Source organism: Eleutherodactylus coqui, chromosome 5 (genome assembly GCF_035609145.1).
Source record: "Eleutherodactylus coqui strain aEleCoq1 chromosome 5, aEleCoq1.hap1, whole genome shotgun sequence".
NCBI classification, from domain to species: domain Eukaryota; kingdom Metazoa; phylum Chordata; class Amphibia; order Anura; family Eleutherodactylidae; genus Eleutherodactylus; species Eleutherodactylus coqui.
In genome coordinates, this window is record NC_089841.1 from 68,988,158 (window position 1) to 69,015,359 (window position 27,202).

The following is a 27,202-nucleotide window of genomic DNA, read 5'->3' on the forward strand; positions in this document are numbered from 1 at the left end:
CTTCACAGAGGTTGGAGTACAGATTAGCCGATTGGTCAAAATCCCGAGCGATGGACCCCAGCCAATCAACTATTAATGACCTATTCTGATGATAGGTCATCAATAGTATTCTTCCTGGAAAACCTCTTTTAAATAAGCTATACTGCTCATCCAAGAGCTTTCTTTGCCTGGCTATACTACACCTGCTCATACCTATGTTAACTGTGATATTGCAGGGTATCCATTTTATGATCTGTGGGGACCCCAGAAGTCGGAGCTGTACCACCTCTGTATTAACCCCTTGAGTGGCGGGTTTCCTACCACCCTGTCGTGCCCACCAGGGCAGGTTTTTTAAAATGGTCTAATCATTGAATTTCAACTAATTTTGCAGTTGCGTCTCAAGAGCCATAACTTTTTCATTTTTCCATTGACATGGCCGTATAAGGGCTTGTTTTTTGCGGGACAAGTTGTGATTTTTTTAAACGGGGGAGGAAAAAAAGAAATGGGGAAAAAAGAAAAAAAGGGGCCATGTCAGTAAGGGGTTAAATAATGTATTAGCTTCCTTCTCTTGGTCATTACGACGCACATGGATACCACATGTGTGATTGTATTTTTGATTTTTTACAAAGTAAAGGGAGACAAGTGTTTTTATTTCTTTTTATAATTTTTTAACTTTTTTTTTTTTTAAATTTTTTATTTTTATTTTAATTTTTTGTCCCTTTAGGGGACTTCCACAGGGACCCATCAGGACCCCCTGATCACATTCCGGGGTCCGATGGTGACAGCCCTTTACATGCTGTAGTGACAGCCCTTTACATGCTGAAGTCACATAGACTGCAGCATGTAAAGGGTTAACACAGCAGAGATCGGAGGTTTTCTCTGATCTCTGCTATAAGAGCTAGTACCTAGCTGTCCTCTGACAGCCAAGCACCAGCTCTCCCTGCCACAGAGACCATCAGCTTGCTTCTGACAAGCCGATGGTCTCTATGGCAACCTGTAAACAAAGCAGGAGGTTGCCGACATATCGGCAATATCTTCTGCTGGTTTTTCAAAGCCCTTGCTTTGTTCTCTGTGGGTCTGTGCAGGCAGAGCACACTGTCACAGCTTGTGGCATTGTGCTCTGCAGCTCCCATAGTGATACATAGCCCGGAAATCTTCCAGGCTATGTCACTATGGGCAGAGGAGCTCGTCCCGGAAAATTTCCAGGCGTGCCACTCAAGGGGTTAAAGCATATCTTACAGTATGCTGAATTCACACAGAAGAAGGGATTCAAGAGGATAACCTGAGCAGAATATATGGAACTATACTGTACCTGGAGTGGGCCTTGAAGCTGTGAACAGAAAAGCAAATGATGAGAAGTTGGAGAACAAGAGTCAATACACCAGTTATTAATGTCCATTCTAGGAACAATCACAAGGAAGAACTGCAGAGTAAATTCAGGTATATAAAATAAAAATAAGAGTGGAAGTGAATGGATTATTGCAATGCATAAAAAATACAGCCAGATGACAAATTCAGCTCTGCTACATCTGTCTTCAATGTTATGATCAATTTGATCCTGGATAACATTTTTGGAAATATTGAAACCCACCTAAGTCCAAATAGAAAAGATTATACCCATATTTGTACAATAGACTAGACCTGTAGTTGTAGCATATTAACTTCCAGCAGTTTTGGATGAAGGAATTCCCTGCCACAGCTGTCACAGCTATGGCAGGGAACCGCAATGGTCTCCAATTGCTTTAAATGGGGCCTGCGCTGCTGCCACCCCATTAAAAGCAATAGGATGCAGGCAGCCCACACAGGATTTTTTGGGGAATGGCTTGAAATATAAGCCCTTCCCTGAAAATAAGCTCTAGCTGCTGTAAAAAAATAGAAAAATATATATACGTCACCTAGCTGCGCTATTGGGGCTCCAATGCGTCTTCTCCCTGGCTCCCTGGCACTCTTCTGAAGCATTTCTTCTGGCCGGGGATTTAAAAATTCCCGCCCACTGAAAGCACTGCCTCTGTTTGACTTAGCACTATGACCAATCAGAGACAGCGCTCAGCTGTCATTCATTGAAAAACAGCTTTTAATGAACTCTGAAAGAGGCTAGGAAAGATCTAAAGGCTGGATGTTTTTAAGGACAGAAATGTCCAAGAAGGATGGGAAATATTGCAAAATGAGATTCTCGAAGCACAATCATTAACAATCCCTAAAAGAAGGAAGAATGGGAAGCATTTAATGAAACCAGGATGGATGAACACAGAACTTGCACACATGTTAAAAAGGACGAAAAATATGTTTATCAAATGGAAAGAGGGGGGGAAAATCTAAAGAAGAATATAACGCGGTCTACAGAAACTGTAGGGCAAGTGTCAGAAAAGCTAATAATGAATTGAGGCTTGCAATAGAGGCCAAAAGCAATAAAAAATGATTTTAGGGGTATGTCAAAAGCAAAAGAAAGGATAAAGATGCTATAGGAAGTTTGAAGGATGAAAATGTGAATTGGTTAAACATGATGTTCAGAAGGCCGAACTTTTAAATTCCTATTTTGTATCTGTTTTCTCTCAGTTTGTTAATGTAACATCAACTGAGGGCAAATGTTGTTCCTATTTTCAAAAAAAGAAAGGGGATGGACTCAGGAAACTTAGCTAACTTAAATAAATTCAAGTCTCAAGGTCCAGATTAGAGATGAGCGAACGTGTTCTTAACGAGTACTTACGCACCCGAACACCGGCTTTTCCGAGGACTTCAGTGTTCGCGCGTAAAGATTCGGGGGGCGCCGGGGGGCGGGGAGAGGCGCGGCGGCGCGGGCGGCAGCAGCGGGGAACAGGGGGGAGCCCTCTCTCTCTCCCTCTCCCCCCCCACTCCCCGCCGCACCCCCCCCGCGCTGCCACGGCGACCCCCGAACTTTTTTCGCCCGAGCACGGAAGTCCTCGCAAAGTTCGGTGTTCGGGCGAAAAGGGGCGGGGCCGAACACGTTCGCTCATCTCTAGTCCAGATGAAGTACATCCTAGGATACTGAAGGAAGCAGCAGAAGTAATTGCTGAACCACTCGCCATAATCTTTGAAAATTCCTGCAGTACAGGAAGGGTCCCAGAAGATTGGAAAAGGGCAAATGTTGTCCCCATCTTCAAAAAAGGGAAGAAGGTGGATCCAGGAAACTACAGTCCTGTGAGCCTGACTTCCATACTGGGAAAGATCCTTGAACAAATTATTAAACAGCATGTATGCAAGTACTTGGATGAAAATGGAGCAATTAACCAGAGCAAGTATGGGTTTGTAACAAACAAGTCATTTCAGACTACTCTAATTTCCTTCCATGACAGAATCACGGACTGGGCTGATCAGGGAAATGCGGTAGATATAGTATATCTTGACTTTAGTAAAGCATGTGACAAAGTATCTCATACCATCCTTATTTAAGAAAATGACCAAATATGGGATTGACAAGGCAACTGTTAGGTGGATTCGCAACTGGTTGAGTGATCATACTCAAAGAGTAGTCATAAATGGCTGCACATCCAATTGGAAGACTATCATGTGAGGTACCATAAGTGAGGTACTATAAGGCTCTGTCCTGGGCTCAGTGTTTTTCAACATTTTTATAAATGATCTGGAGCAGGGAATTGAGAAGAAGCTGTTCAAATTTGCAGATGACACAAAGCTAGGAGGGATAGTTAACACTAGAGAAGGGAGAGAAGATTCAAAAAGATCTAGAAAAGCTTGAACAGTAGGCGGAGACTAACAGAATGGTATTCAACAAGGAGAAATACAAGTTCCTACATATGGGCAAGAAAAATGAAAAAAGCACATACAGAATGGGAGGAATTGGGCTAAGCAGCAGCACATGTGAAAAAGACTTGGGTATACTAATAGATCACAGGCTGAATATGAGTCAACAGTGTGATGTAGCAGCAAAAAAGGCAAACAATTCTGGGATGTATTAAGAGAAGCATAGAGTCTAAATCACGTGAGGTCATTATCCCCTCTACTCTTCCGTAGTCAGACCTCATCTGGAATACTGTATCCAGTTCTGGGCACCCCAATTTAAAAAAGACAGACAAACTGCAGCAAGTTCAGAGAAGAGTTACCAAGATGGAGAGCGGTCTGCAAATCATGTCCTATAAGGAACGGTTAAAGGATCTGAGAAGGTTTGGTTTGCCAAAAAAAAGACTGAGAGGAGACTTAATAGCTGCCTACAAATATCTGAAGGGCTGTCACAGTGCAGAGGGGTCAGCCCTATTCCCTATTCTCATTTGCACAAGGAAAGACTAGAAGTAATGGAATGAAACAGAAAGGGAGGAGACACAGATTAGACAAAAACTTTCTGACAGTGAGGGCGATCAATGAGTGGAACAGGTTACCACGGGAGGTGGTGAGTTCAACTTCAATGGAAGTTTTCAAACAGAGGCTAGACAGACATCTGTCTGGGATGATTTAGTGACTCCTGCATTGAGCAGGGGGTTGAACCCAATGATCCTGGAGATCTCTTCTAACGCTACCATTCTATGATTCCTATATGTGTTTGCAAATTGAGTGCAAGGAAGTTAGCAAGTTAGTCTGCTAATCTTCTGGCAGGAGTTCGTGAGTAAGCAGTCTAGCAGATGGCTGAGAGCCAGCACGAGGGAGCCTAGTCTGTAAGGGAGTGAACCCCAAAGACACAGATAGGTCTGTGTGTGGACAGAATGGAAGAAGCTGAATGATTCCCTTCTGCTTGGCCTGGGACCAACCTACCCTGGATGTGCCAGTGCTCTCTTAGTAAGAGAGAGAGGAGCCGCCATGTAGCACTGAATGCCCTTTTCCAAATGTGCGTGTGCGGTAGAGAGCTGGAGAGAAAAGGAGAGTGGCTGGGAATAGAACCCCACAGATAACTAGGACTGTGGACTCGTCTGTCAACCTGTGAATCCTCCCTCACACACCACTGTTGTGTTTTGCACCATTACCCTGCTGGCTTTTGTAAAGTGTGGACTGCAAATAGTTTTTCTGCAAGTAAAGGAGCTTGACCGACCATTCCCGATTTTGCTCATAACATTATCCCTGTGTGTGGACTACTTTTTTCCAACTTTCTTGATTCACAGCAGAGAATGGAACGGTGGTGTCACGAGTGACAAAAGGGCTTAAAGTAAGCCGTGTATTGGGTTACCCTGTGAAACTCCCCCAGCAGTAACTTGGATACCCCCAGGGGAGGACATGGTAGGGCCTCGTGACAAGGCTTTCTCTACCCCGCTGTGGGCCCACTCCTCGGACGCTGAAATTGTATTATACAGATTTCCTTAACATACAAACATAAAAGTTAAACAGTTTTTTCTTTGCTATCTGTGAATGTTCCAAATCCCCTCATGACTACCTTATAGTGGTGCAATGCCATGTCACTGTTCAGGCAGCATAAAAGGTAGGTGCATCCCTGCTCTGCGATGCTGAAAATACTGCTTGTATAAATAGTGAAACCCACCGCTACACTATTTTCTCATCATTTTCAGACATTTTGGTGTAACTTCTTGATAATGAATTACAGATGTAGCAGGCTGAAGAACAGTCACTCAATTTCCCTGTAGTGGGCACCATAGTAGATGTCAGTGATAAAGACATTCTAGAAAGCAATTCATAGAAGTGACAACTTACCCATGATCATTTGTGGCTGGGACATATAACAGGCCATACCTACTGGGCCATGAAACATTGCTGGCATTGCAGCGCCATACATGAAACCTGGGGAAATAGAAGGAAAACAATGTTAAAAATTGTCAAACTCCTCAGCACCAGTCTCACAGGAGTGCAGGGTATACAGTATCACTACCACTTTGCAGAACTCTCAGAAGATCCCTGTGTTGAGACAATACTGCCAAAGCTTAAAGATCGTCACAAGATTCAGCCATTCCTTGTAATAGGTTTCTGTGACTGACAGATCCCAAACATTGTAGTTAAGCATCAGGCTGTTGAACAAGGATTAACACTAGAGGGACGTATCTCTTAAGCAGCGACTTGTAAAAAATCCTATGGACCTTCCACGAGTCTGGCAGGGCCAACTCATATGCCATGGGGTTAATAACTCAGGTGACTGAAAACGGCCCCACGAGCCGAGGAACTAGCTTTAGTGAGGGTACTTTTAATTTCAAATTCTTAAAAGACAGATACACCAACTGGCCCACGGCAAATGGTTCTGAAACTATATGTTGGCTCATGCTCCTTCCCTGCTTCACCACCCGCGAATGCTCCAAGTTACTACGCACCTTGCCCCACACCTCCTGCAAGTTCTGCACAAGCGTGTCTGCTGACGGATTGTTGGAAGAGGAGGGGGAACGAGACAGAAAAACAGGGGTGGCGCCCAGAATTGCAGAAGAAAGGAGAAACACCCGACGCAGAACTAGTGCAATTGTTTATGGCAAACGCGGGCAGCGCCAAATAGTCAGCCCAAAGATTCTGCTGGTCACTTACATACATTCTGAGATATTGCACAATCTCCTGGTTCATACGTTCGGTCTGTCCATTGGTTTCGGGGTCAAAGGCAGAGGAGTAAGACAACCCGATTCCCAAGCACCTACAGAAAGCCTGCCAGAACCGGGCAACAAATTGCACTCCTTGGTCAGAAACTATTTCAATCCGAACACCATGAAGACATACAATCTCCTTGATAAATATGATGGCTAACTCTGGTGCTGAGGGAAGCTTCTTCAAGGGTATAAAATGGCCCATTTTAGAAAACCTGTCAACCACCACCAGAATAACAGAACAGCCCTGAGACATGGGTAAATCCGTAATAAAGTCCATTGACAGATGGGACTATGGTCTATCTGGAACAGTAAGAGGGAGAAGCGGCCCATCAGACCGTCTACGTACACTCTTACTCCGGGCGCAAGTGGAGCATGACCTAACAAACTCCTTGACATCCTGAGACATCTGCGGCCACCAATACAACCGGGCACACAGTTCAAATGTCCCTCGGACCCCTGGATGACCAGCCAGAACAGACGAATAGATTTCCTCCACCACAAGGAGACGTAGTACACTAGAAACGAACAACCTCCCTTCTGGGAGATCCTCGGGAACTGCCTGTTGGGCTGCCAGGAGTTAAGTGGAGAAGTCAGATGTCAGAGCTGCAACCACAGCACCCGGAGCAAAATACACTCTGGCTGAAAATCGTCCACCTCAGGGCCCCCAAACTGCACGACAGGTCATCTGCCTTCACGTTCTTAGATCTAGGCACATAAGTAACAACAAAATTGAAATGCGTGAAAAACAGAGCTGAGCGTGCCTGCCGGGCGTTAAGGCGCTTAGCAGATTCCAAATAAACCAAATTCTTATGGTCCGTAAGGACCGTAATAGGGTGCCAGGCCCCCCCCAAGGAGGTATCTCCCTTCTTCGAAAGCCCATTTTATAGCTAACAATTCCCTATTACCAATATCATAATTGCGTTCTGCCTGGTTAAGTTTCTTAGAAAAAAAAGGCACAAGGTTGGAGACCGGCCCGACCTGATGATTCCTGGGAGAGAACCGCCCCTACTCCTTGTTCCGAGGCATCGACCTCAGTGATGAATGGGTGGTTCAGATCAGGCTGAACCAGAATCGGCACTGTAGAGAAGGCCCTCTTGAGAAGTACGCAAGCTTCTACAGCCTCCAGAGACCAGGAGTCAATCTCTGCTCCCTTCTTAGTAAGGTCGGTCAAGGGTTTGGCCACTATCGAAAAATTCTTGATAAATTTTCGATAAAAATTAGCAAAGCCCAAAAAGCATTGCAAGCCTTTAAATTGGTGGGCTGCACCCATTCGGTAATGGCCCTAACCTTGTCCGAATCCATACGTATGGCTGAAGGAGAAATGACATAACCTAAAAACGAGATCTCCTGTACCCCAAACAGACATTTCTCCAGCTTAGCAAACAAGTGATGTTCCTGGAGACGTGACAAGTCAGTACACAAATACTCGACATGGGACTCCCAATCAGGAGAAAAGACCAAAATGTCGTCGAGATATATGACTATGAACCTTCCCAACAAATCATGAAGAATGGTGTTCATAAAGCCCTGAAAAACTGTTAGGACATTACATAACCCAAACGGCATGACTAAACATTCGAAATGTTTCCTAGCGATGTATTAAAAGCAGTCTTCCACTCGTCTCCCTCTCTGACGCAAATCAGATTATAGGCTCCCTTGAGGGCGAGTTTGGAGAACCTCTTGGCCCCCACAATCTGATTTAGGAGATCCGGGATCAAGAGTAGAGAGCATTGGTTCTTGATAGTAATCTTATTCAGGGCCCTATAATCAACACATGGCCGGAGACCACCATCCTTTTTTTCCACGAAAAACAAACCTGCCCCCGCAGGCGACATCTGAAGTGATGTATTCCTTCATAGCCTCCCGTTCGGTCTATCTTTCAATCCCACTTCCGTTGGGGGTAACGCTTCAGACAGTTGTTTAGAAAACACGTCCTCAAAACCCTCAATATAGTTAGGTAACACAACCTCCTCACTAACTGAATGAACCGGAACCGAAACCATGTACCGGAAGTACCTGAGCTCCTAGGTGATCACTCCGGTCATCACTTAGGAGTTTTCCTGCAGCTGTCTCTTGTGGCAGGTGGCGACCCGGTGACCTGGATCTCCACAGTAAAGGTATAACCGATGCTTGAGCCGATACTCCTTACGCTCCTGTGGGGACATGGAGCCTAGTTCCATAGGTTCTGCGTCTTTGGTAGGTGAGGCCTGGGCCTGGTTCCCTGGAGGAGCAGCAGGTACTCTGTGCTGAGGGTTGCGTCTGGCTCTAAGTCGTCGGTCCGCCCTAACTGACAAGGTCATAGCTTGATCTAACGTCTCCGGTTCTGGATGTGACAACAACAAATCTTGTACCGCCTCAGACAATCCAGTCAGAAACAAATCATTTAAAGCACTGTCATTCCACCAGGACTCAACGCAAAACTGACGGAACTGTGAACAATATTCTTCCGTTGAGCATCTATCCTGGCGAAGCTTTAACAGCTTACTGACAGGATACCCTGCCCTATCGGGTTCATCATATATTTGACCAGGGGCCGAAAAAAAAACTTTGACGGACTGACAGGGTGGTGAGTCGAGAGGCAACGAAAACGCCCAATTTTGAGGATCACCCCTCAACCGTGAGATAATCAAGCCCATTCTCTGGTGTTCAGACCCAGACGAGTGGGGTCGCAAACTAAAGTATAACTTGCAACCCTCCCGGAAAGAAAAGAAGGCTCTGCGGTCATCTGAAAAGAAGTCTGGCATGGTGGCCTTACGCTCACAACATGCTCCTGGAACCACAAGGGCAGCCGGTGGAGCTCTGGTAGCGGTTTGTTCCTGCTGCTGAAGTCGAGCTGACAGATCCTGCACCAAACCAGTTAGGGCTTGCACCTGGTTTGCCAGAGCGGATACAGCCTCCATATCTGGACTCAACAGGGCAGGTCTGAGAGAAAAACCCAAAATCGTTTGGGCCAGTGTTTCTGTTACGGCTGGTAGGGAGCAGCCGACCAGAAGGGGGTCCCAACAATCAGTCCACTCCCGTATCCTTATCCATTTGTCCCCCTGGGCTAAGCCCCAGGGCAACAATTGGGTGGCAGTCCCTGCTCTGACCTAATGACAGGGATCCCAAGAGTGAGGGACAGAAGACAAATGGTCAAACAAGCCGGGTCAAAACCTACCAAGAGCAAAACAACAGAGGGTAACACAGAGAGTAGTCAGGGAAAACAGAGTCAAACCAGGGAGGCACATGCGCAGTACAAAAGGAGCAAGACAGGAACAGAGTCAAAGGCATAAATGGGTCAAAGCACAGAACAGATGAGAACAGTATATGCGGGTGCTAGCAGAGCTAAGTCTAACTAAACCCTGTCAACCTCTGCTAGCACTCAGCAGCCTTATATGTGAAAGTCCCCGCCCAGACAGGGCGGGGAAAGGTGACACGCCTATAGGAGAGATGATAAGACTGGCTCTCCATGGGCTGTGTACTATACAGAGAGCCACACAGCTGGCAAGAGTGAGTGCATCCCCGAGCATGGAGGGGCACGCGCCGCCGGGAATGGGCAACCACCAACATGGGGGAACCTCGTCCAGAGCCGCCCTGACACCCGCGGTGCTAGGAGGAGCAGAGCGCGACCGCCGGCTGCCAGCGCCCCCAGCGGTAACCCTATACCTAACACTATCTGCCTGAGGATGTGGTGATGGTGAACTCACTATAGAGGGCCTGGATGCTTTTCTTGAGCGTTACAATACTACATGTTATAGTTACTGATTACTGTAGAGAGGTCGGTAAGTCAGGGATTTTTCTGATTGCCAGATTGGAGTCATGAAGAAATTTTCCCTCCCCTAAAATGAGAAAAATTGACTTCTACCTCATGAGGATTTTTTTTGTCTTTCTCTGATCAACATTGCAGGATAAGAGGCTAAACTGGACGGCCACAATTCGTTTTTCAGCCTACTATGTTAACGTGGGTCAGCTGCAGATTTTCCATGAGTAAATTCCACATGGAAGATCTGCAGCATTTATAGTACCGTAGCAGGGAAATGGGTGAGATTAACCCCTTAGGGACACAGCCTATTGTGGCCATAAGTATGCAACGATTTTTGGGGGATTTTTATCTTCACATTTCAAAAGCTATAACGTTTTTATTTTTCCGTCGACGTGACCAAATGAAGGCTTGCTTTTTGTATAACAAGCTGTAGTTTTAATTGGCACCATTTTGGGGGTACGTATACTAATAGCATAACTTATTAATTTTTTTTCAGAGCAGGAAAAAAAACAACTAATTCTGCCATTTTTTACAGAGCTAATCAAGCAGCATAAATGATAGAATGCATTTTTTCTACGGGGTTGGTAGGATTACAATGATACCTATATTATATGTATGTAGGTTTTTCTAGTTTGCATAAAACATTTGGAAAATATATATAGAATTTTTTTTGAATCGCTGGATTCAAAGTCTCATAACTTTCATTTTTCCATTGACAGAGATCTGTGTGCTTTGTAATGAGCTGTAGTTTCTATTAGTGGTATTTTGGGGTACATATGGCTTTTGTATCACTTCTATTAAGTTTCTTTGGGAGACAAAGAGCAAAACAAAAAAACTCTTTGGCTCAATTTTTAGCCTTTTTTTTGCGGTGCATGGTAAAAAGCATGTTCAATATATCGTACAGGTCATTACAGATGCGATCATACCAAACAGGTTTTTATTAGAGATGAGCGAACGTACTCGTTCAGGGCGATTTCGCAATCGAGCATTGCTTATTTCGAGTAACTGACTACTCGGGTGAAAAGATTCGGAGGGCGGCGCGGTGGAGTGGGGGGTAGCAATGGGGAACAGGGGGGGAGCTCTCTCTCTCTCACCCCCCCCCCCCTTCAACCCCCCGTTCCCCCCCGGGCCCCTCGAATCTTATCGCCCGAGTAGTCAGTTACTCGAAAAAAGCGATGCTCGATTGCGAAATCGCCCTAAACGGGTACATTCGCTTATCTCTAGTTTTTATATATATTTTGTTAAAGAAAGAGGGAAGCGTGAGTAAAACAAGTGACTTTTTTCAGTTTTTTTCCTTTAATTTTTTTATGTCCCTGTACGGAACTCAAACCTGTGATCCTATGACCTCTCTGATAATGCATTGCAGTACTTCTTTACTGCGATGCACTACTGCTTACAATAGCTATCACAGGCCATGACAAATCTGCACACCATTGACTTTTGACTGGTTGCCATGGCCACACCCCTCTGTCCTCAGCAATTACATGGCAGAGGGCTGATGACATCACAGAAGAAGCACCCTCCCTCTGTGTGAACCCTTTACATGCTGTGATCAATATTGAGTGCAGTATGTAAGGTGTTAACAATGGGGAACAGTGTCTCATGGATCCCCACTGTTGCAGCTTATGAGCCCGTGCCAACCCCACGACACAAATGTACACCCATTTGCAGGAACTGTTTCTGGGCAGCTAAGGGTTAAACAAATCTCATCCACATGCTGCAGAAAAAAAATCGAAACAAAATCCATAGCAAAACTAACCTGCGGTGCAGATTTTGAATATCAATTTTGTTCATTTCTAATATATAGTAAGCACTGCCATGGCTGCTCCTATTATGCAAAGACTGATAAGTCCTAAGTGTCTTGGCTTTATTCTACAGGGCTGTGAAAACAGTTCGGCCCTGTAGCATAAAGCTGCGGTTTCAGGGAGCATGACAGCTCCTTGCTCCCAGCTACCAAAGGTAGCCGAGAGCCTGAAGCAGTGATCGTAAAGTGGTATAAAAAGGTAGTGATCTACCTTATTCAGATTGCTACCTGTAATGCCTACGTAATTTACAAAAAGTCCCCTGCCGTTCCAGGAGTAGCTTGTTGAGCGCCTTCTGTGTGAGACCGCCGCACCTCAGCAGTCTAAGGAGGTGTGAAGGTTCACAGAGCGCTACTTGTTACATCCCATCCCTGCCACTGAGGTCAAAAAAATACCCCCGTAAAAAGTGTTGGGTTTGCAGCAAGCATGGGAGGAGGAGGGATCCTGGGTTTTATTGCCTCTTGTACCCATTCCAACTAGGCCTCCGTAAGTACCACAGTTTAATATTAATACTTTTATCTAAGATTTAGGGAATGCCTAATAGGGTGCTGCATCCATTATAGGCCAAGCCATGTGTCCAGTCAGCGGATTAGGGATACAATGAGTATGTTTCTGAACACAGGAGAAATAGGGATATCCATTTTGGGGTGCAAGACTTCATTCATATGTGTGCTGTAGAAAAAACTCTTTTTAAAATGACACAATTGCCAAAAAAATTAAAATCATATTTTTTTTCCTTCTGCTTTGCTTAGATTAATTCAAAAATTGTGGGGTCAAAATATGCAGTACACCCCTAGATGAATTTGTCAAGTGTCTAATTTTTAAAATGGGGTAATTTTAGGGGTTCTCTATCATTTTGGCCGCTCAAGGGCACTACAAGTGTGCAATAGGCCCTGAAACGCCTTCAAGCAAAATTTCTGTTCTGGATGCCACCGGCTGCTCCTTTCGGTTTGGGCCCTGTTGTGCATAAAGAGATAAGATTAGGGCCAAGATTTCTGAACACAGGAGAGACAGGGGTATCCATTTTGGGTGCAAATCCTCATTTTTACTCATGACAGCCCTCAGTGAATACATTTAGGAGTGTATTTTTGAAAATGGAGTCATTTGTGGGGGTATCTATCATTCTGATACTTATGAGCCTTTGCAATCTTGGCTTGTTGTAGGTAAACAAAATGTTCCTCAAAATTGTAATAATTAATGTTAAATTTGTACGTCTCCTAAATAGTTAAAAGAAAAGTAACAAGTTTTTCAAATGTGCTTCCAGAATAAAATAAACAAATGGAAATATATGTCTTATGAAAAATTTGTACAGTATGTTTGCACATATGACATATTACAGTTGAAAATATACCATGCACCATGCCATCATATTATGAGGATTTACTGTATGTTATAATTAATATTTTTACATGGCATCATTACTACAGATCCTGGTGTAAGTTAGACAGTAAACAGTTCAGTACCTGGAGTGGGGATGTCTCTTTGGATTGGAGGACCTTCCACTGGAGTCTTGGTGTCCTTATTAACAGCTACAAAGGCAGTGAGCGAGGAGATGACCCTAGACTGCAGACTGGTCTCCACGATTTTCTTCTTCACCTCCTCAGACTTTGAGTCCGTTCCACTTTCCAGCTCTGAGATCAGAGACTTGGCTGCCAGCCTATGGATGGTGGGTCTGGGGGAAGAAAGGGAATTAGGCCTTAGTCACACGGGCGTTTTTTGCCGCGATTTGCGCATGTGTCTGCTAATTTTATAAAACCATTGCTTTGCAATGGTATCGGACACATGAGCGCTTTTTATGCGCTCGTCCGATAAATTATAGAACAGAAATCGCAGATCGCACCTATCTGCGATTCCTGTTCTCTTCTCTATATGCGCTCAATGGGGCCGGCAGCAGCAGCGCCGACCCCATTGAGAACATATAGTAGACAAATCATTCTTCTCTTCCACAGCTGTAACAGCTGTGGCAGAGAAGAACAATGTTTGCCCATTGAATTCAATGGAGCCGGCAATACAGCCGGCTCCATTGAAAGCAATGGGCTGCCGGCGATCGCGGAATGAATTGTCGGGAAGGGCTTAAATATATAAGCCCTTCCCTGCAATTCATCCAGAAATGTGTAAAAATAAAATATATATTATATATATATAATATAAATATATATATATATATATATATATATATATATATATACTCACCTGGTCCCGGCAGACGGAGTTCAGCCGCGGCCGGCGGCAGTTCTCCTGAACTGCTCTCTCTAGTATTCAGCAGCCGGGGATTTAAAATCCCCGCCTGCTGAATGAGCTGCCTCTGATTGGTCACAGCCTGACCAATCAGAGGCAGCTCTCACTCACACCCATTCATGAATTCATGAATGGGTGAGTGAGTGCTGCCTCTGATTGGCTCAGCGCAGGGCCAATCAGGGGCAGCTCTCAGTCACCTATTCATGAATTGGTGTGAGTGAGAGCTGCCTCTGATTGGTCACAGCCTGACCAATCAGAGGCAGCTCATTCAGCAGGCGGGGATTTTAAATCCCCGGCTGCTGAATACTAGAGAGAGCAGTTCAGGAGAACTGCCGCTGGCCGCGACTGAACTCCGTCTGCCGGGACAAGGTGAGTATATATATATATATATATATATATATATTTTTTTTTATTTTTTTTTACACATTTCTGGATGAATTGCAGGGAAGGGCTTATATATTTAAGCCGTTCCCGACAATTCATCCCGCGATCGCCCGCAGCGCATTGCTTTCAATGGAGCCGGCTGTATTGCCGGCTCCATTGAATTCAATGTGCTGGACAGCTCTGGCCCGTTTCTATTGAAACGCGGCTAGGAGCAGTATTTTCGGGCGATTTTTCGGCCCCGGTCACGCGACTTGCGGATGCGCATCCGTCATGCGATCCGCAAATCGCGGGAAAAAACGCCCGTGTGACTAAGGCCTTAGAAGTTGGGTAAATCTGTGTCTTGGTTTGTTGTCAGCATGGACATTATATATAATTCTTCCAGAAAGAAACCAGGCTTACTATCAAGAGGCAGGACAACAAAGAGTTATTAATTTTATCAGTCAACAATTCACTGTTTGGTTATATTCAAACATGACAGATGTAATATAGAAATTACTGCAACTGCCTGATTCATCTGAATGGGGCTTTCGGAAGTCCATGTGCTGTTGCAGGAACATCTAGATTCAGATGAATGAACAGACTTTCAGGCTTATCTTGTGCGGAGTATGAACACCTGCTGCTGAGATCTGCTGGTTTGTGACATGTCAAGGAGGAGGAGGAGTGAGTGAAGAGAAGGAGAAGGTAGGGGAGGCCTGGAAGCTGGGTCCACATGGGGCTGATTTGCAGCACAAGGGCTGGTTTGCAACACAAAGCCTGCAGCAAGCATTCCACTGCAGATCAGGATTGGAAAGCCTGCCTTAAAACCCATACCATTTGGTGGTTTTAAAGCGGATTTTAACGCATATTTCTGTGCGGAATTCATCCCCTCATTAAGAAGACAATTCTGCATCGGAAACTGCGATAAAATTGACATGCTGCAGGAAGGAAGGAATAACACACCACATGACAGTTACCGCACAGGGTTTGTGCGGATTATTTCTGCAGCTTGTGGATAAGATTTTAAAAAAACAAGTGGCCAGAGCTTGCACAACATGCTTCTGAGGTGCTTGCCTGCCCCGCTGCCCATGTGCTATCAGAAAGGGTGTTCAGCGCAGCTGGGGCTGAGATAACTGACAGACGCATCTACCTGTCCACTGACAACGTGGATCACCTGAATAAAAGATTTTGTATAAATTTATGGGTTAAACCAACCTTAAAGCCAGGGATCCTCCACATCCCTTTATAACTGATTGCATGAAGCTGATAAGCCCCGCTATATAGGGTACAGGTTATCTGGGGGTTTAAAGGAGCTTACAGTTTATCTTATGCACATGGTGAATGTTACATAACTTGCCAAACTGTTTTCATCTGTTAGTACATTTACCAAGAAGAGGGGAAACCATAAAGTCGCAGTTTGCTTTGATTGACAATCATTTTCTACTAAAAAGTTTAGATAAGTTTTAGGAGTTTTCCCAAATTGATCACAAGTGGAGGAGTCTAACCTGCACCATGGTCACAAGCCTGCAGAAGGTTCGGATGGAGGCACTGTATGATCAAACTGATGAAGAATGAGAGCTGTAATACAGTATTACGGACACCCTTAACAACCCTAGCCGAACACACAGCGGGGATGTTAAATCTGTAAGTCAGGTTGTTAATGTTCACGTTATTTTCCCCCAAAATGCACTGCTGGATTTAATTCTTTATGTTGCCCCATTACCCCATTACTATCTAGGTTTCTTGCGATTCCATGTGAACTGTTCCATATAAATAAATTACCTTTCAACTTTCTCAACTTTAAGAGGGAAACAAATGGTGTTTTTTAAAAGTTCATCCTTAAAATTGTACTGCAGGCAAACCTCCCCCTCCGCTTCAGTCTCAACCTAGGAAATGGAAAGGTAAGCTTTAATGACTTGCCAATGGTGTTATGCAATAAAACATGAACATAGTCAAGTGGACAAGAGGCTGTGAACACTATTTATAGGCCCAACAGATATAAAAGGGGAGGGGGGGGGGGGAGATAAGGCTTAGGGATAAGTAAGTTGAGATAATGGTGAGGTTTTATGAGTGGAGTGTTTGGGGTTTGGACTCTTGGACTTGATAATACGTACCTTTCCTTTCAGTTGGGCATAGATAATGACCTTTTGACCGTGGAAGATGGCGGTAGGGACTTTAGACAGGAGAATGGCTTCCATGCCAGAAGGAAGGGACCAAGTCAGTGAGACATTCTTCACAATGGGCTGTAAAGAACATTTCAGAGCCCGAAGAACCTAGTAGAAGAAAAAAGTTTTGTAATTTATTTCTTAAAACAATTGGACTTCCATATCCAAAATGTCATTACCGCTTTGTTAGTTGGGTTAATCTGTACGACCATATTTTATGTTGTTGGGATCTTAACCTCTTAAGGACTAAGTGCGGTAAATATACAGCACTTGGTCCTGAGCTTTAATCCCCGCATAAGTATGGTGTGGGATTAAAGCCTCTGCACCTGCAATCAGGAGGAGGTTGGGTCTTCAGCTGTCAGACACAGCCAAGGACCCAGAGGAGAAGGGAGAAGCAGTTCTTGACTGCTTCTATCTTCTCTTTTCAAAGCTACATCATGCTCAATGAGCGCTATGTACTAAAGAATGAAAGTGAAAGTATTGCGTGACCGCTGGGTGCCTTTTGTCACAGAAGAGCTGCGGGGTCCTAACAGACCCAGATAAGCTCTGTTAGTGATTATGGTCACTACAGGAGAATGTTTTTCCCTGTAACTTGGGTTCCTATGTATGCTCCAGCTATAATGGAAACGTAAAAAAAACCCCAATAAACGACTCCCAAAGATCTTATATGACTTCATGGGGAATATAGATGGTAAAAAGAATAGTTACAAAAATGAGTAAATTACAGAATAAAATAAAAATACATAAAAAAAGAAAATGACCCACCGCTGACTCTAATCAAAACCGTCGCCACATGCGGCCTGTAATCCAGAACTATACAAATTATATATCAAAAACATCCAAAACAAAATGAGGAACTCATTCCCATTCATTTCAGCTTACATTTACTAATTTAAAAAAAAAACTATAAATTTTAAAAGAAAACCAACATTTTTTAGCTTTTTATGCCAAATTTAAAAAAAAAAAAAAAAAAAAAGGAAAAAAAATTCAGCGAAAAAAGAAAAAAAATAGCCCTATGTATCACATAAAAAAGTATGTAGCTAAAATAATTTTGGTAGCTGATGGAAAAAAAAATCCCAAAACGCCCTGGTTCTTAACGGGTTAATCAGTAAAAAGGGATATGTGGACAAATAGTAAAAAGATGCCTGTTGTATCAGATGCAATCCTTATTTGGAACATTTCCGATCCCAAAGAACCTAGTAGATTAAAAAAGTTTTGTAATTTATTTCTTAAAACAATTGGATTTCCATATCCAAGATGTCATTACCGCTCTATTGGTTGGGTTTATCTGTACAACCATATCTTTTATTATTGGGATGTTCATCAGTAAAAGGGCATATGTGAACAAATACCGAAGAGATGCCTTTTAGGGATGAGCGAATATACTCGCTAAAGCACTACTCGTTCGAGTAATGTGCTTTAGATGAGTATCTCCCTGCTCGTCCCTGAAGATTCAGGGGCCGCCACGGGGCGGGGAGCTGCGGGGGAGAGCGGGAAGATCTCTCTCTCCCGCCCGCTCTCCCCTGCTCCCCGCCGCAACTCACCTGTCAGCTGCGGCGGCTCCCTAATCTTCAGGGACGAGCAGGGAGATACTCGTCTAAAGCACATTACTCGAGCGAGTAGTGCTTTACCAAGTATACTCGCTCATCCCTAATGCCTTTTGTACCAGATACAATCCTGATTAGGATCAAACAGAGTGTTCATGTTAATGACAACAATACCAGAAAGTCAAGGAGGAAAGAGTCCAACAGAGAAGACCGACACTCACCTTGGTCTGCATTCTGTCTTTGCCAGTGATGAACTCAAATATTCCACCTCCTGCTCTGGCCATGCCCTTGATGAGGGATGTGGAGGCTCCTTCACCAATCCCAAATGTGAAGCATCTACACAGAAATCAAGAATATGAAGGTCACAATGTAATAAATCATATAATTGACCCATACAAAAAGGAATTTACCCCGGGACTTTAGTATGTTATTGTAAAATGCAATGCAAAGTGTATAATGGTGATGATTAGAGATGAGCGAACGTACTCGTCCAAGCTTGATGCTCGTTCGAGTATTAGCGTGTTCGAAATGCTCGTTACTAGAGGCGAGCACCACGCGATGTTCGAGTTACTTTCACTTTCATCTCTGAGACGTTAGCGCGCTTTTCTGGCCAATAGAAAGACAGGGAAGGCATTACAACTTCCCCCTGTGACGTTCGAGCCCTATACCACCCCCCTGCAGTGAGTGGCTGGCAAAATCAGGTGTCACCTGAATATATAAATCGGCCCCTCCCGCGGCTCGCCACAGATGCATTCTGACAGAGATCAGGGAAAGTGCTGTCTTGCTGGAGCTGCTATAGGGAGAGCGTTAGGAGTTATTGTAGGCTTCAAGAACCCCAACGGTCCTTCTTAGGGCCACATCTAACCGTGTGCAGTAGTGTGGAGGCTGCTTTTTGCAGTGTTGCACTTTTTTTGTATATCGGCCGTGCAGAGCATTGCGTCCTGCTGTAATTTTACATAGTCCAGGGCCAGTAGTGGTGAGGCAGGGACAGAAGACATATTTAGTGTATATAGGCAGTGGGCCTTTCCAAAAACATTTGGGAAAAAAAATCTATTTGGGCTGCCTGTGACCGTCCTCAGTGTACTGGGTCTCTGCTGGGGGTAGTTGTCCTAATTCATACGCAGCCAGCTAAGTGTTACAGCAGGCTTCCGCAAAATTATTTCCTGGCTCTGTGTTGCCTGTTACATCACCGCTGTATTCCTGTCCACAGTGATACTGTCTGACTCTGCGGTAATTTCACATAGTCCAGGGCCAGTAGTGGTGAGGCAGGGACAGAAGACATATTTAGTGTATATAGGCAGTGGGCCTTTCCAAAAACATTTGGGGAAAAAAATCTATTTGGGCTGCCTGTGACCGTCCTCAGTGTACTGGGTCTCTGCTGGGGATAGTTGTCCTAATTCATACGCAGCCAGCTAAGTGTTACAGCAGGCTTGCGCAAAATTCTTTCCTGGCTCTGCTGTGCGTTCCGTAAGCGAAGTCAGCCTCCAACCACAGGCCAATAAGCGGCACATTTAATTACAGCGTTCTGTTTCTGCACTACTGGTAATACAGCATGCTGAGGGGTAGGGGTAGGCCTAGAGGACGTGGACGGGGACGTGGAGGCCCACGTCAGGGTGTGGGCACAGGCCGAGCCAGTGCGGTAGCCAGGGGTAGAGGCAGGGCCAGACCGAATAATCCACCAACTGTTTCCCAAAGCGCCCCCTCGCGCCATGCCACCCTGCAGAGGCCAAGGTGCTCTACGGTGTGGCAGTTTTTCACAGAGACGCCTGACGACCGACGAACAGTGGTGTGCAACCTTTGTCGCGCCAAGATCAGCTGGGGAGCCACCACCCCCAGCCTCACCACCACCAGCATGCGCAGGCATATGATGGCCAAGAACCCAACAAGGTGGGACAAAGGCCGTTCACCGCCTCCGGTTTGCACCACTGCCTCTCCCCCTGTGCCCCAACCTGCCACTGAGATCCAACCCCCCTCTGAGGACACAGGCACTACCGTCTCCTGGCCTGCACCCACACCCTCACCTCCGCTGTCCTCGGCCCCATCCAGCAATGTCTCTCAGCGCAGCGTCCAGGCGTCGCTAGCGCAACTGTTTGAGCGCAAGCGCAAGTACGCCGCCACGCACCCGCACGCTCAAGCGTTAAATGTGCACATAACCAAATTGATCAGCCTGGAGATGCTGCCGTATAGGCTTGTGGAAACGGAGGCTTTCAAAAGCATGATGGCGGCGGCGGCCCCGCGCTACTCGGTTCCCAGTCGCCACTACTTTTCCCGATGTGCCGTCCCAGCCCTGCACGACCACGTCTCCCGCAACATTGTACGCGCCCTCACCAACGCGGTTACTGCCAAGGTCCACTTAACAACGGACACGTGGACAAGCACAGGCGGGCAGGGCCACTATATCTCCCTGACGGCACATTGGGTGAATTTAGTGGAGGCTGGGACTGAGTCAGAGCCTGAGACCACTCACGTCCTACCCACCCCCAGAATTGCGGGCCCCAGCTCGGTGCTGGTATCTGCGGCGGTGTATGCTTCCTCCACTAAACCACCCTCCTCCTCCTCCTCCAACGCAACCTCTGTCTCGCAATCAAGATGTGTCAGCAGCAGCAGCACGTCGCCAGCAGTCGGTGTCGCGCGGCGTGGCAGCACAGCGGTGGGCAAGCGTCAGCAGGCCGTGCTGAAACTACTCAGCTTAGGAGAGAAGAGACACACGGCCCACAAACTGCTGCAGGGTCTGACAGAGCAGACCGACCGCTGGCTTTCGCCGCTGAGCCTCCAACCGGGCATGGTCGTGTGTGACAATGGCCGTAACCTGGTGGCGGCTCTGCAGCTCGGCAGCCTCACGCACGTGCCATGCCTGGCCCATGTGTTTAATTTGGTGGTTCAGCGCTTTCTGAAAAGCTACCCACACTTGTCATACCTGCTCGGAAAGGTGCGCCAGGTCGGCGCACATTTCCGCAAGTCCAAGACGGACGCTGCCACCCTGCGGACCCTGCAACATCGGTTTCATCTGCCAGTTTACCGACTGCTGTGCGACGTGCCCACACGGTGGAACTCTACGCTCCACATGTTGGCCAGGCTCTATGAGCAGCATAGAGCTATAGTGGAATACCAACTCCAACATGGGCGGCGTAGTGGGAGTCAGCCTCCTCAATTCTTTACAGAAGAGTGGGCCTGGTTGGCAGCCATCTGCCAGATCCTTGGAAACTTTGAGGAGTCTACCCAGATGGTGAGCGGGGATGCTGCAATCATTACCGTCACCATTCCTCTGCTATGCCTCTTGAGAAGTTCCCTGCAAAGCGTAAAGGCAGACGCTTTGCACTCGGAAACGGAGGCGGGGGAAGACAGTATGTCGCTGGATAGTCAGCGCACCCTCCTGTCTATATCTCAGCGTGTTGAGGAGGAGGAGGAGGGGGAGGAGCATGAGGAGGAGGGGGAAGAGACAGCTTGGCCCACTGCTGACGGTACCCATGCTGCTTGCCTGTCATTTTTTCAGCGTGTATGGCCTGAGGAGGAGGAGGAGGAGGACCCTGAAAGTGATCTTCCTAGTGAGGACAGCCATGTGTTGCGTACAGGTACCCTGGCACACATGGCTGACTTCATGTTAGGATGCCTTTCTCGAGACCCTCGCGTTACACGCATTCTGGCCACTACGGATTACTGGGTGTACACACTGCTCGACCCACGGTATAAGGAGAACCTTTCCACTCTCATATCCGAAGAGGAAAGGGGTTCGAGAGTGATGCTATACCACAGGACCCTGGCGGACAAACTGATGGTAACATTCCCATCCGACAGCGCTAGTGGCAGAAGGCGCAGTTCCGAGGGCCAGGTAGCAGGGGATGCGCAGAGATCAGGCAGCATGTACAGCGCAGGCAGGGGACCATTATCCAAGGCCTTTGCCAGCTTTCTGGCTCCCCAGGAAGACTGTGTCACCGGTCCCCAGTCAAGGCTGAGTTGGCGGGAGCACTGTAAAAGGATGGTGAGGGAGTACGTAGCTGATCGCACGACCGTCCTCGGTGACGCCTCTGCCCCCTACAACTACTGGGTGTCGAAGCTGGACACGTGGCCTGAACTCGTGCTGTATGCCCTGGAGGTGCTTGCTTGTCCTGCGGCTAGCGTCTTGTCAGAGAGGGTGTTTAGTGCGGCTGGGGGAATCATCACGGATAAGCGTACCCGCCTGTCAACCGACAGTGCCGACAGGCTTACACTCATCAAGATGTACAAAGCCTGGAGTTCCCCAGACTTCTCTTCTCCACCAGCGGGCAGAAGCGATACCTAAGCAATACGTAGGCTGCACCTGCGGATGGAGGCATCGTTCTCTATCACCATCAAAAACAGGGACCTTTTGCTTCATCAATCTGTGTATTCTATTCATCCTCCTCCTCCTCCTCCTGCTCCTCCTCCTGAAACCTCACGTAATCACGCCGAACGGGCAATTTTTCTTAGGCCCACAAGGCTCAGTCATATAATTTTTGTAAACAATGTTTATACGTTTCAATGCTCATTAAAGCGTTGAAACTTGCACCTGAACCAATTTTTATTTTAACTGGGCTGCCTCCAGGCCTAGTTACAAATTAAGCCACATTAACCAAAGCGATTAATGGGTTTCACCTGCCCTCTTGGTTGGGCATGGGCAATTTTTCTGAGGTACATTAGTACTGTTGGCACACCAATTTTTTGGGGCCCTCGCCTACAGTGTAATCCAATTAATTTTTTGCCCACCTGCATTAAAGCTGAAGTTACCTCAGCTGTGCTGGGCACTGCAATGGGATATATTTATGTACCGCCGGTGGCTTCCTGGTACCCACCCATGCTGTCGGTCCACACGGAGTTGTAACTGCATGTGTCCACTTCTAAAGAACCCCAGTCTGACTGGGGCATGCAGTGTGGGCCGAAGCCCACCTGCATTAAACATGACATTACCTCAGCTGTGATGGGCAATGCAATGGGATATATTTATGTACCGCCGGTGGCTTCCTGGCACCCACCCATGCTGTCGGTCCACACGGAGTTGTAACTGCATGTGTCCACTTCTAAAGAACCCCAGTCTGACTGGGGCATGCAGTGCGGGCCGAAGCCCACCTGCATTAAACATGACATTACCTCAGCTGTGATGGGCAATGCAATGGGATATATTTATGTGCCACCGGTGGCTTCCTGGCACCCACCCATGCTGTCGGTCCACAGGGACTTCACAATAGGGAGTTGTACCTGCCTGTGTCTATGAATTAAAAACCCCGGTCAGGTTGGGGCATGCAGTGTGGGCCGAAGCCCACCTGCATTTAATCTGACGTTAGCTCTGCTGTCCAGGGCACTGCAATAGGATACATTTATGTACAGCGGGTGGGTTCCAGGGAGCCACCCATGCTGTGGTACACACGGAATTCCCATTGCGGAGTTGTACCTACCTGTGACTATTTATAAAAAAACGCGGTCTGACTGGGGCAGACACCTTGACAGAATGAATAGTGTGTGGCACATAGGTTCCCCATTGCTATGCCCACGTGTGCAGCTCCTGATGGCGGTGGCACACGATTATATTTCTCATTGCTTCTGTACAGCATTGTGGGCTATCGTCCTGCCCCTTTTAAAGAGGGTCGCTGTCTAGCCGTGCCAACCCTCTGCAGTGTGTGCCTGCGGTTCCTCCTCATGGCAGACGCACTTATAAATAGACATGAGGGTGGTGTGGCATCAGGGCAGCTGAAGGCTGCGCAGGGACACTTTGGTGTGCGCTGCGGACACTGGGTCATGCGGGGGGGCGGTTGGGCAGCATGTAACCCAGGAGAAGTGGCAGCGGAGTGTCATGCAGGCAGTGATTGTGCTTTGTTGGAGGTAGTGTGGTGCTTAGCTAAGGTAAGGTATGCATTGCTAATGAGGGCTTTTCAGAAGTAAAAATTGTTGGGAGAGGGGGGGGGGCACTCTTGCCGCTATTGTGGCTTAATAGTGGGACCTGGGAACTTGAGATGCAGCCCAACATGTAGCCCCTCGCCTGCCCTATCCGTTGCTGTGTCGTTCCCATCACTTTCTTGAATTGCCCAGATTTTCACACAAGGAAACCTTAGCGAGCATCGGCGATATACAAAAATGCTCGGGTCGCCCATTGGCTTCAATGGGGTTCGTTACTTGAAACGAACCCTCGAGCATCGCAAAATTTTCGTCCCGAGTAACGAGCACCCGAGCATTTTGGTGCTCGCTCATCTCTAGTGATGATCATGAATTTATCAATCATTTTTCATCTATTTTAGTGTTTGTGCTCCACTCTGACCTCAAAACCATGACCAACCAAGAGCAATGTTAGCTGATCGGCCTGTATTTGGCCCAATTTCTTGTGGTTTTAGTTGCCAGGTAACTGGCCTCTGGAAATAATTTTCTTTTATTCACCATTGAAGGACCAGAAATATTTGGTTACAGGTAATCAACTAGGGATGAAATAATAAGGAAACTGTATAAAATCATTGGGCCTTCGTGGATAATGCACTACATTATCCATTGATTTGTCATGTATTGTTTCACTAGAGAAATATGCATGGGCCATTATAGTTATATAATGTACACCTCTAGAATCAGCTGTTTAATCAACCTATCCACCACCAGGTAGCGGGTTGAACACCAGGAGCTATATAGTGATTACAGCAAAGAAACAGCAAGATGAATAATAGTGTGGACCTGGTCAGGTGTTTGTCGGAAGACAGCATCCACATGAGCTGTCATCTTTGTCTTAAGAAATGTAGGATTTCTGCCTGTACAAAGATACTTGATGGTGGGTCAGTCACAGCACAATCTTTGTGAGGCTATAATAATGGTTGTTATTTTACAAGTCTTCTTTGAGGTGGGATTAAGGCTATTGGTCCAATGAGTTGGGAGGAAAAGAAAAAAAAGATTCCAGGGTTAATTAAGGGAGTTGTTCGAGTTTTAACATCTCGGTAAAACCGCTTTCTCACTGAGTAACAGATAGTGATATACTCACCTCTCCCGTCTCCCGATTGATTGCTGAGCTGTGTTAATTATTGAAGCCCCTGTGATGTCCCATGAATGGGACAGGACTGCAGGTGTAAACAGACCAGATGGTGGGATTGTGCACTGGTGCAGGACACAGTGGGAGCGGCGAGAGGTGAGTATATCATTATTAGTTATGTTACTCAGTGGGGAAGGGATTTTACTGAGATGTTATAACTCGGACAATTCCTTTAATGTTTGAAAAAAGGTTGGCAGTCACTGCATTTGGGAGAAAAGGCATGCAGATTGAAACAGTAACATGAGAGGGTCGTTAGTATTACCGGTGGTTATCAGAATTTTTCTGGACTTCATTGACCACTTCTTTTGTGTTTCCAACCTCTCCATCCGTGAAAAGAAAAACCTTAAAAAATCATAAATAAAAAAATAGTGAAAAGTTATCATAGAATGGCAAAATTAATCTGTATGTTGTTCAATTCTTTTTTTTAAATTACCCCAATAAAATTAGAAATTCTTCCCTATTGTATACTGACTAGAAGTTCCTTGTAATGCTAAATTAAAAAACGGAGGGAAAAAACAAGTGAGAAATCCCTTTTCCCCATCCAAGTAAGGTTCCATTCATGTAATGTGAACATAGCCTTTGTATTATTTTGATTTGGGTGGAGGATTATTCATACTTTTTTATGTTTAAAAAAAAAAAAAAAGTTGGGTTTTTTTTAAAATAAACTTTTCATTACATATACAAAAGGAGTTTGAACATGTGATCTCTTGATGGCTTGTACAATACTCAGCAATCCATTTGTATTGTAATATATTGTGTCATCCCATAACACCTTGTCCCCTCCTCTGTATAGCCACTTGCATTCCATGGTCAGCTTTGACCACAGCATCTAAGAGGTTGCAGGGATATCAGGAAGGGTCTAAAGACCCACAATCTAAGAGGTTAGGCACACAGCTGTATTATGGCTTCATTTTGTATGGAGCCAAAATGAGGCTGCTATGAGACCTCTCTATGCCCTAAATTTCATACAAACAATCTAACAGAGAGAAATAATTACATGCTCCATCAGATGTCATATATACAGAAGTAATCTCCCTTGTAATCACTGCTTCTTCAAAGGAATACTGTTGTATTCACAGAGTCCAAAAGAGCTGCTTGGCCGTGCAGAAAGATGGTTTTACTCTATACGTACAGATTAGAGATGAGCGAACGTGCTCGTTTAGGGCAATTACTCGATCGAGCATCGCTTTTTTCGAGTAACTGCCTACTCGGGCGAAAAGATTCGGGGGGGGGGCGCCGGGGGGAGGGTGGGAGGTGGAGCAGTGGTTAGCAATGGGGAACAGGGGGGAGTTGGCTCTCTCTCTTCCCCCTTCCCCCACTCCCCCGCGCAACCCCACCGCTCACCCCCGGCGCCCCCCGAATCTTTTCGCCCGATTAGGCAGTTACTCGAAAAAAGCGATGCTCGATCAAGTAATTGCCCTAAACGAGTACGTTCGCTCATCTCTAGTAAAGATCTCAATTATAGATTGAGATCAATGGGAAGGTTTGTAGACCCTAATATCATAATGTAACATAACAGACACTAGGACACACTATTATACATTTTTGAAGATACTGGTGGACTGTCTTGTCTGTTGGGTCCCTGTACAGCTGTACATATTAAATGTAACCTATACAGATACCTGGTTATTGAGTAGACAAAGTGTAATACAGCAGTTCCAGCACTCACATATAAAACCCAAACAGGTTCTCAGATTGTTTGAATGACTAACCTGTCTTGGGTGGTCTGGCATCCCAGCAGTTTTATAGATTTTCTTTAAGGGTTGCAGGATTTCTGTTCCTCCCAAGTCAGCTTTCATCTCATTGACCTTTTTAACAGCTTCTTCCATGGATTGTTGTGTATACTCCTTACTCTCCCTGAAGAACAAAAATAAG

General features: G+C 45.9%; 1 protein-coding gene across 1 annotated transcript in view; it reads right to left on the minus strand.

Annotated features, from left to right (window-relative positions):
* Positions 1-27,202, minus strand: part of LOC136627523 (von Willebrand factor A domain-containing protein 5A-like) — a 176,455-nt gene that overhangs the window by 83,536 nt on the left and 65,717 nt on the right. Inside the window, exons 9-16 of the mRNA XM_066602705.1 lie at positions 27,040-27,184; positions 25,590-25,669; positions 18,534-18,648; positions 16,715-16,873; positions 16,383-16,486; positions 13,466-13,674; positions 5,590-5,676; positions 1,292-1,309 (exon numbers count right to left, since the gene is read on the minus strand). Coding sequence (XP_066458802.1) covers positions 1,292-1,309; positions 5,590-5,676; positions 13,466-13,674; positions 16,383-16,486; positions 16,715-16,873; positions 18,534-18,648; positions 25,590-25,669; positions 27,040-27,184 — 917 coding nt within the window. The remainder of the gene's footprint in view (positions 1-1,291; positions 1,310-5,589; positions 5,677-13,465; positions 13,675-16,382; positions 16,487-16,714; positions 16,874-18,533; positions 18,649-25,589; positions 25,670-27,039; positions 27,185-27,202) is intronic.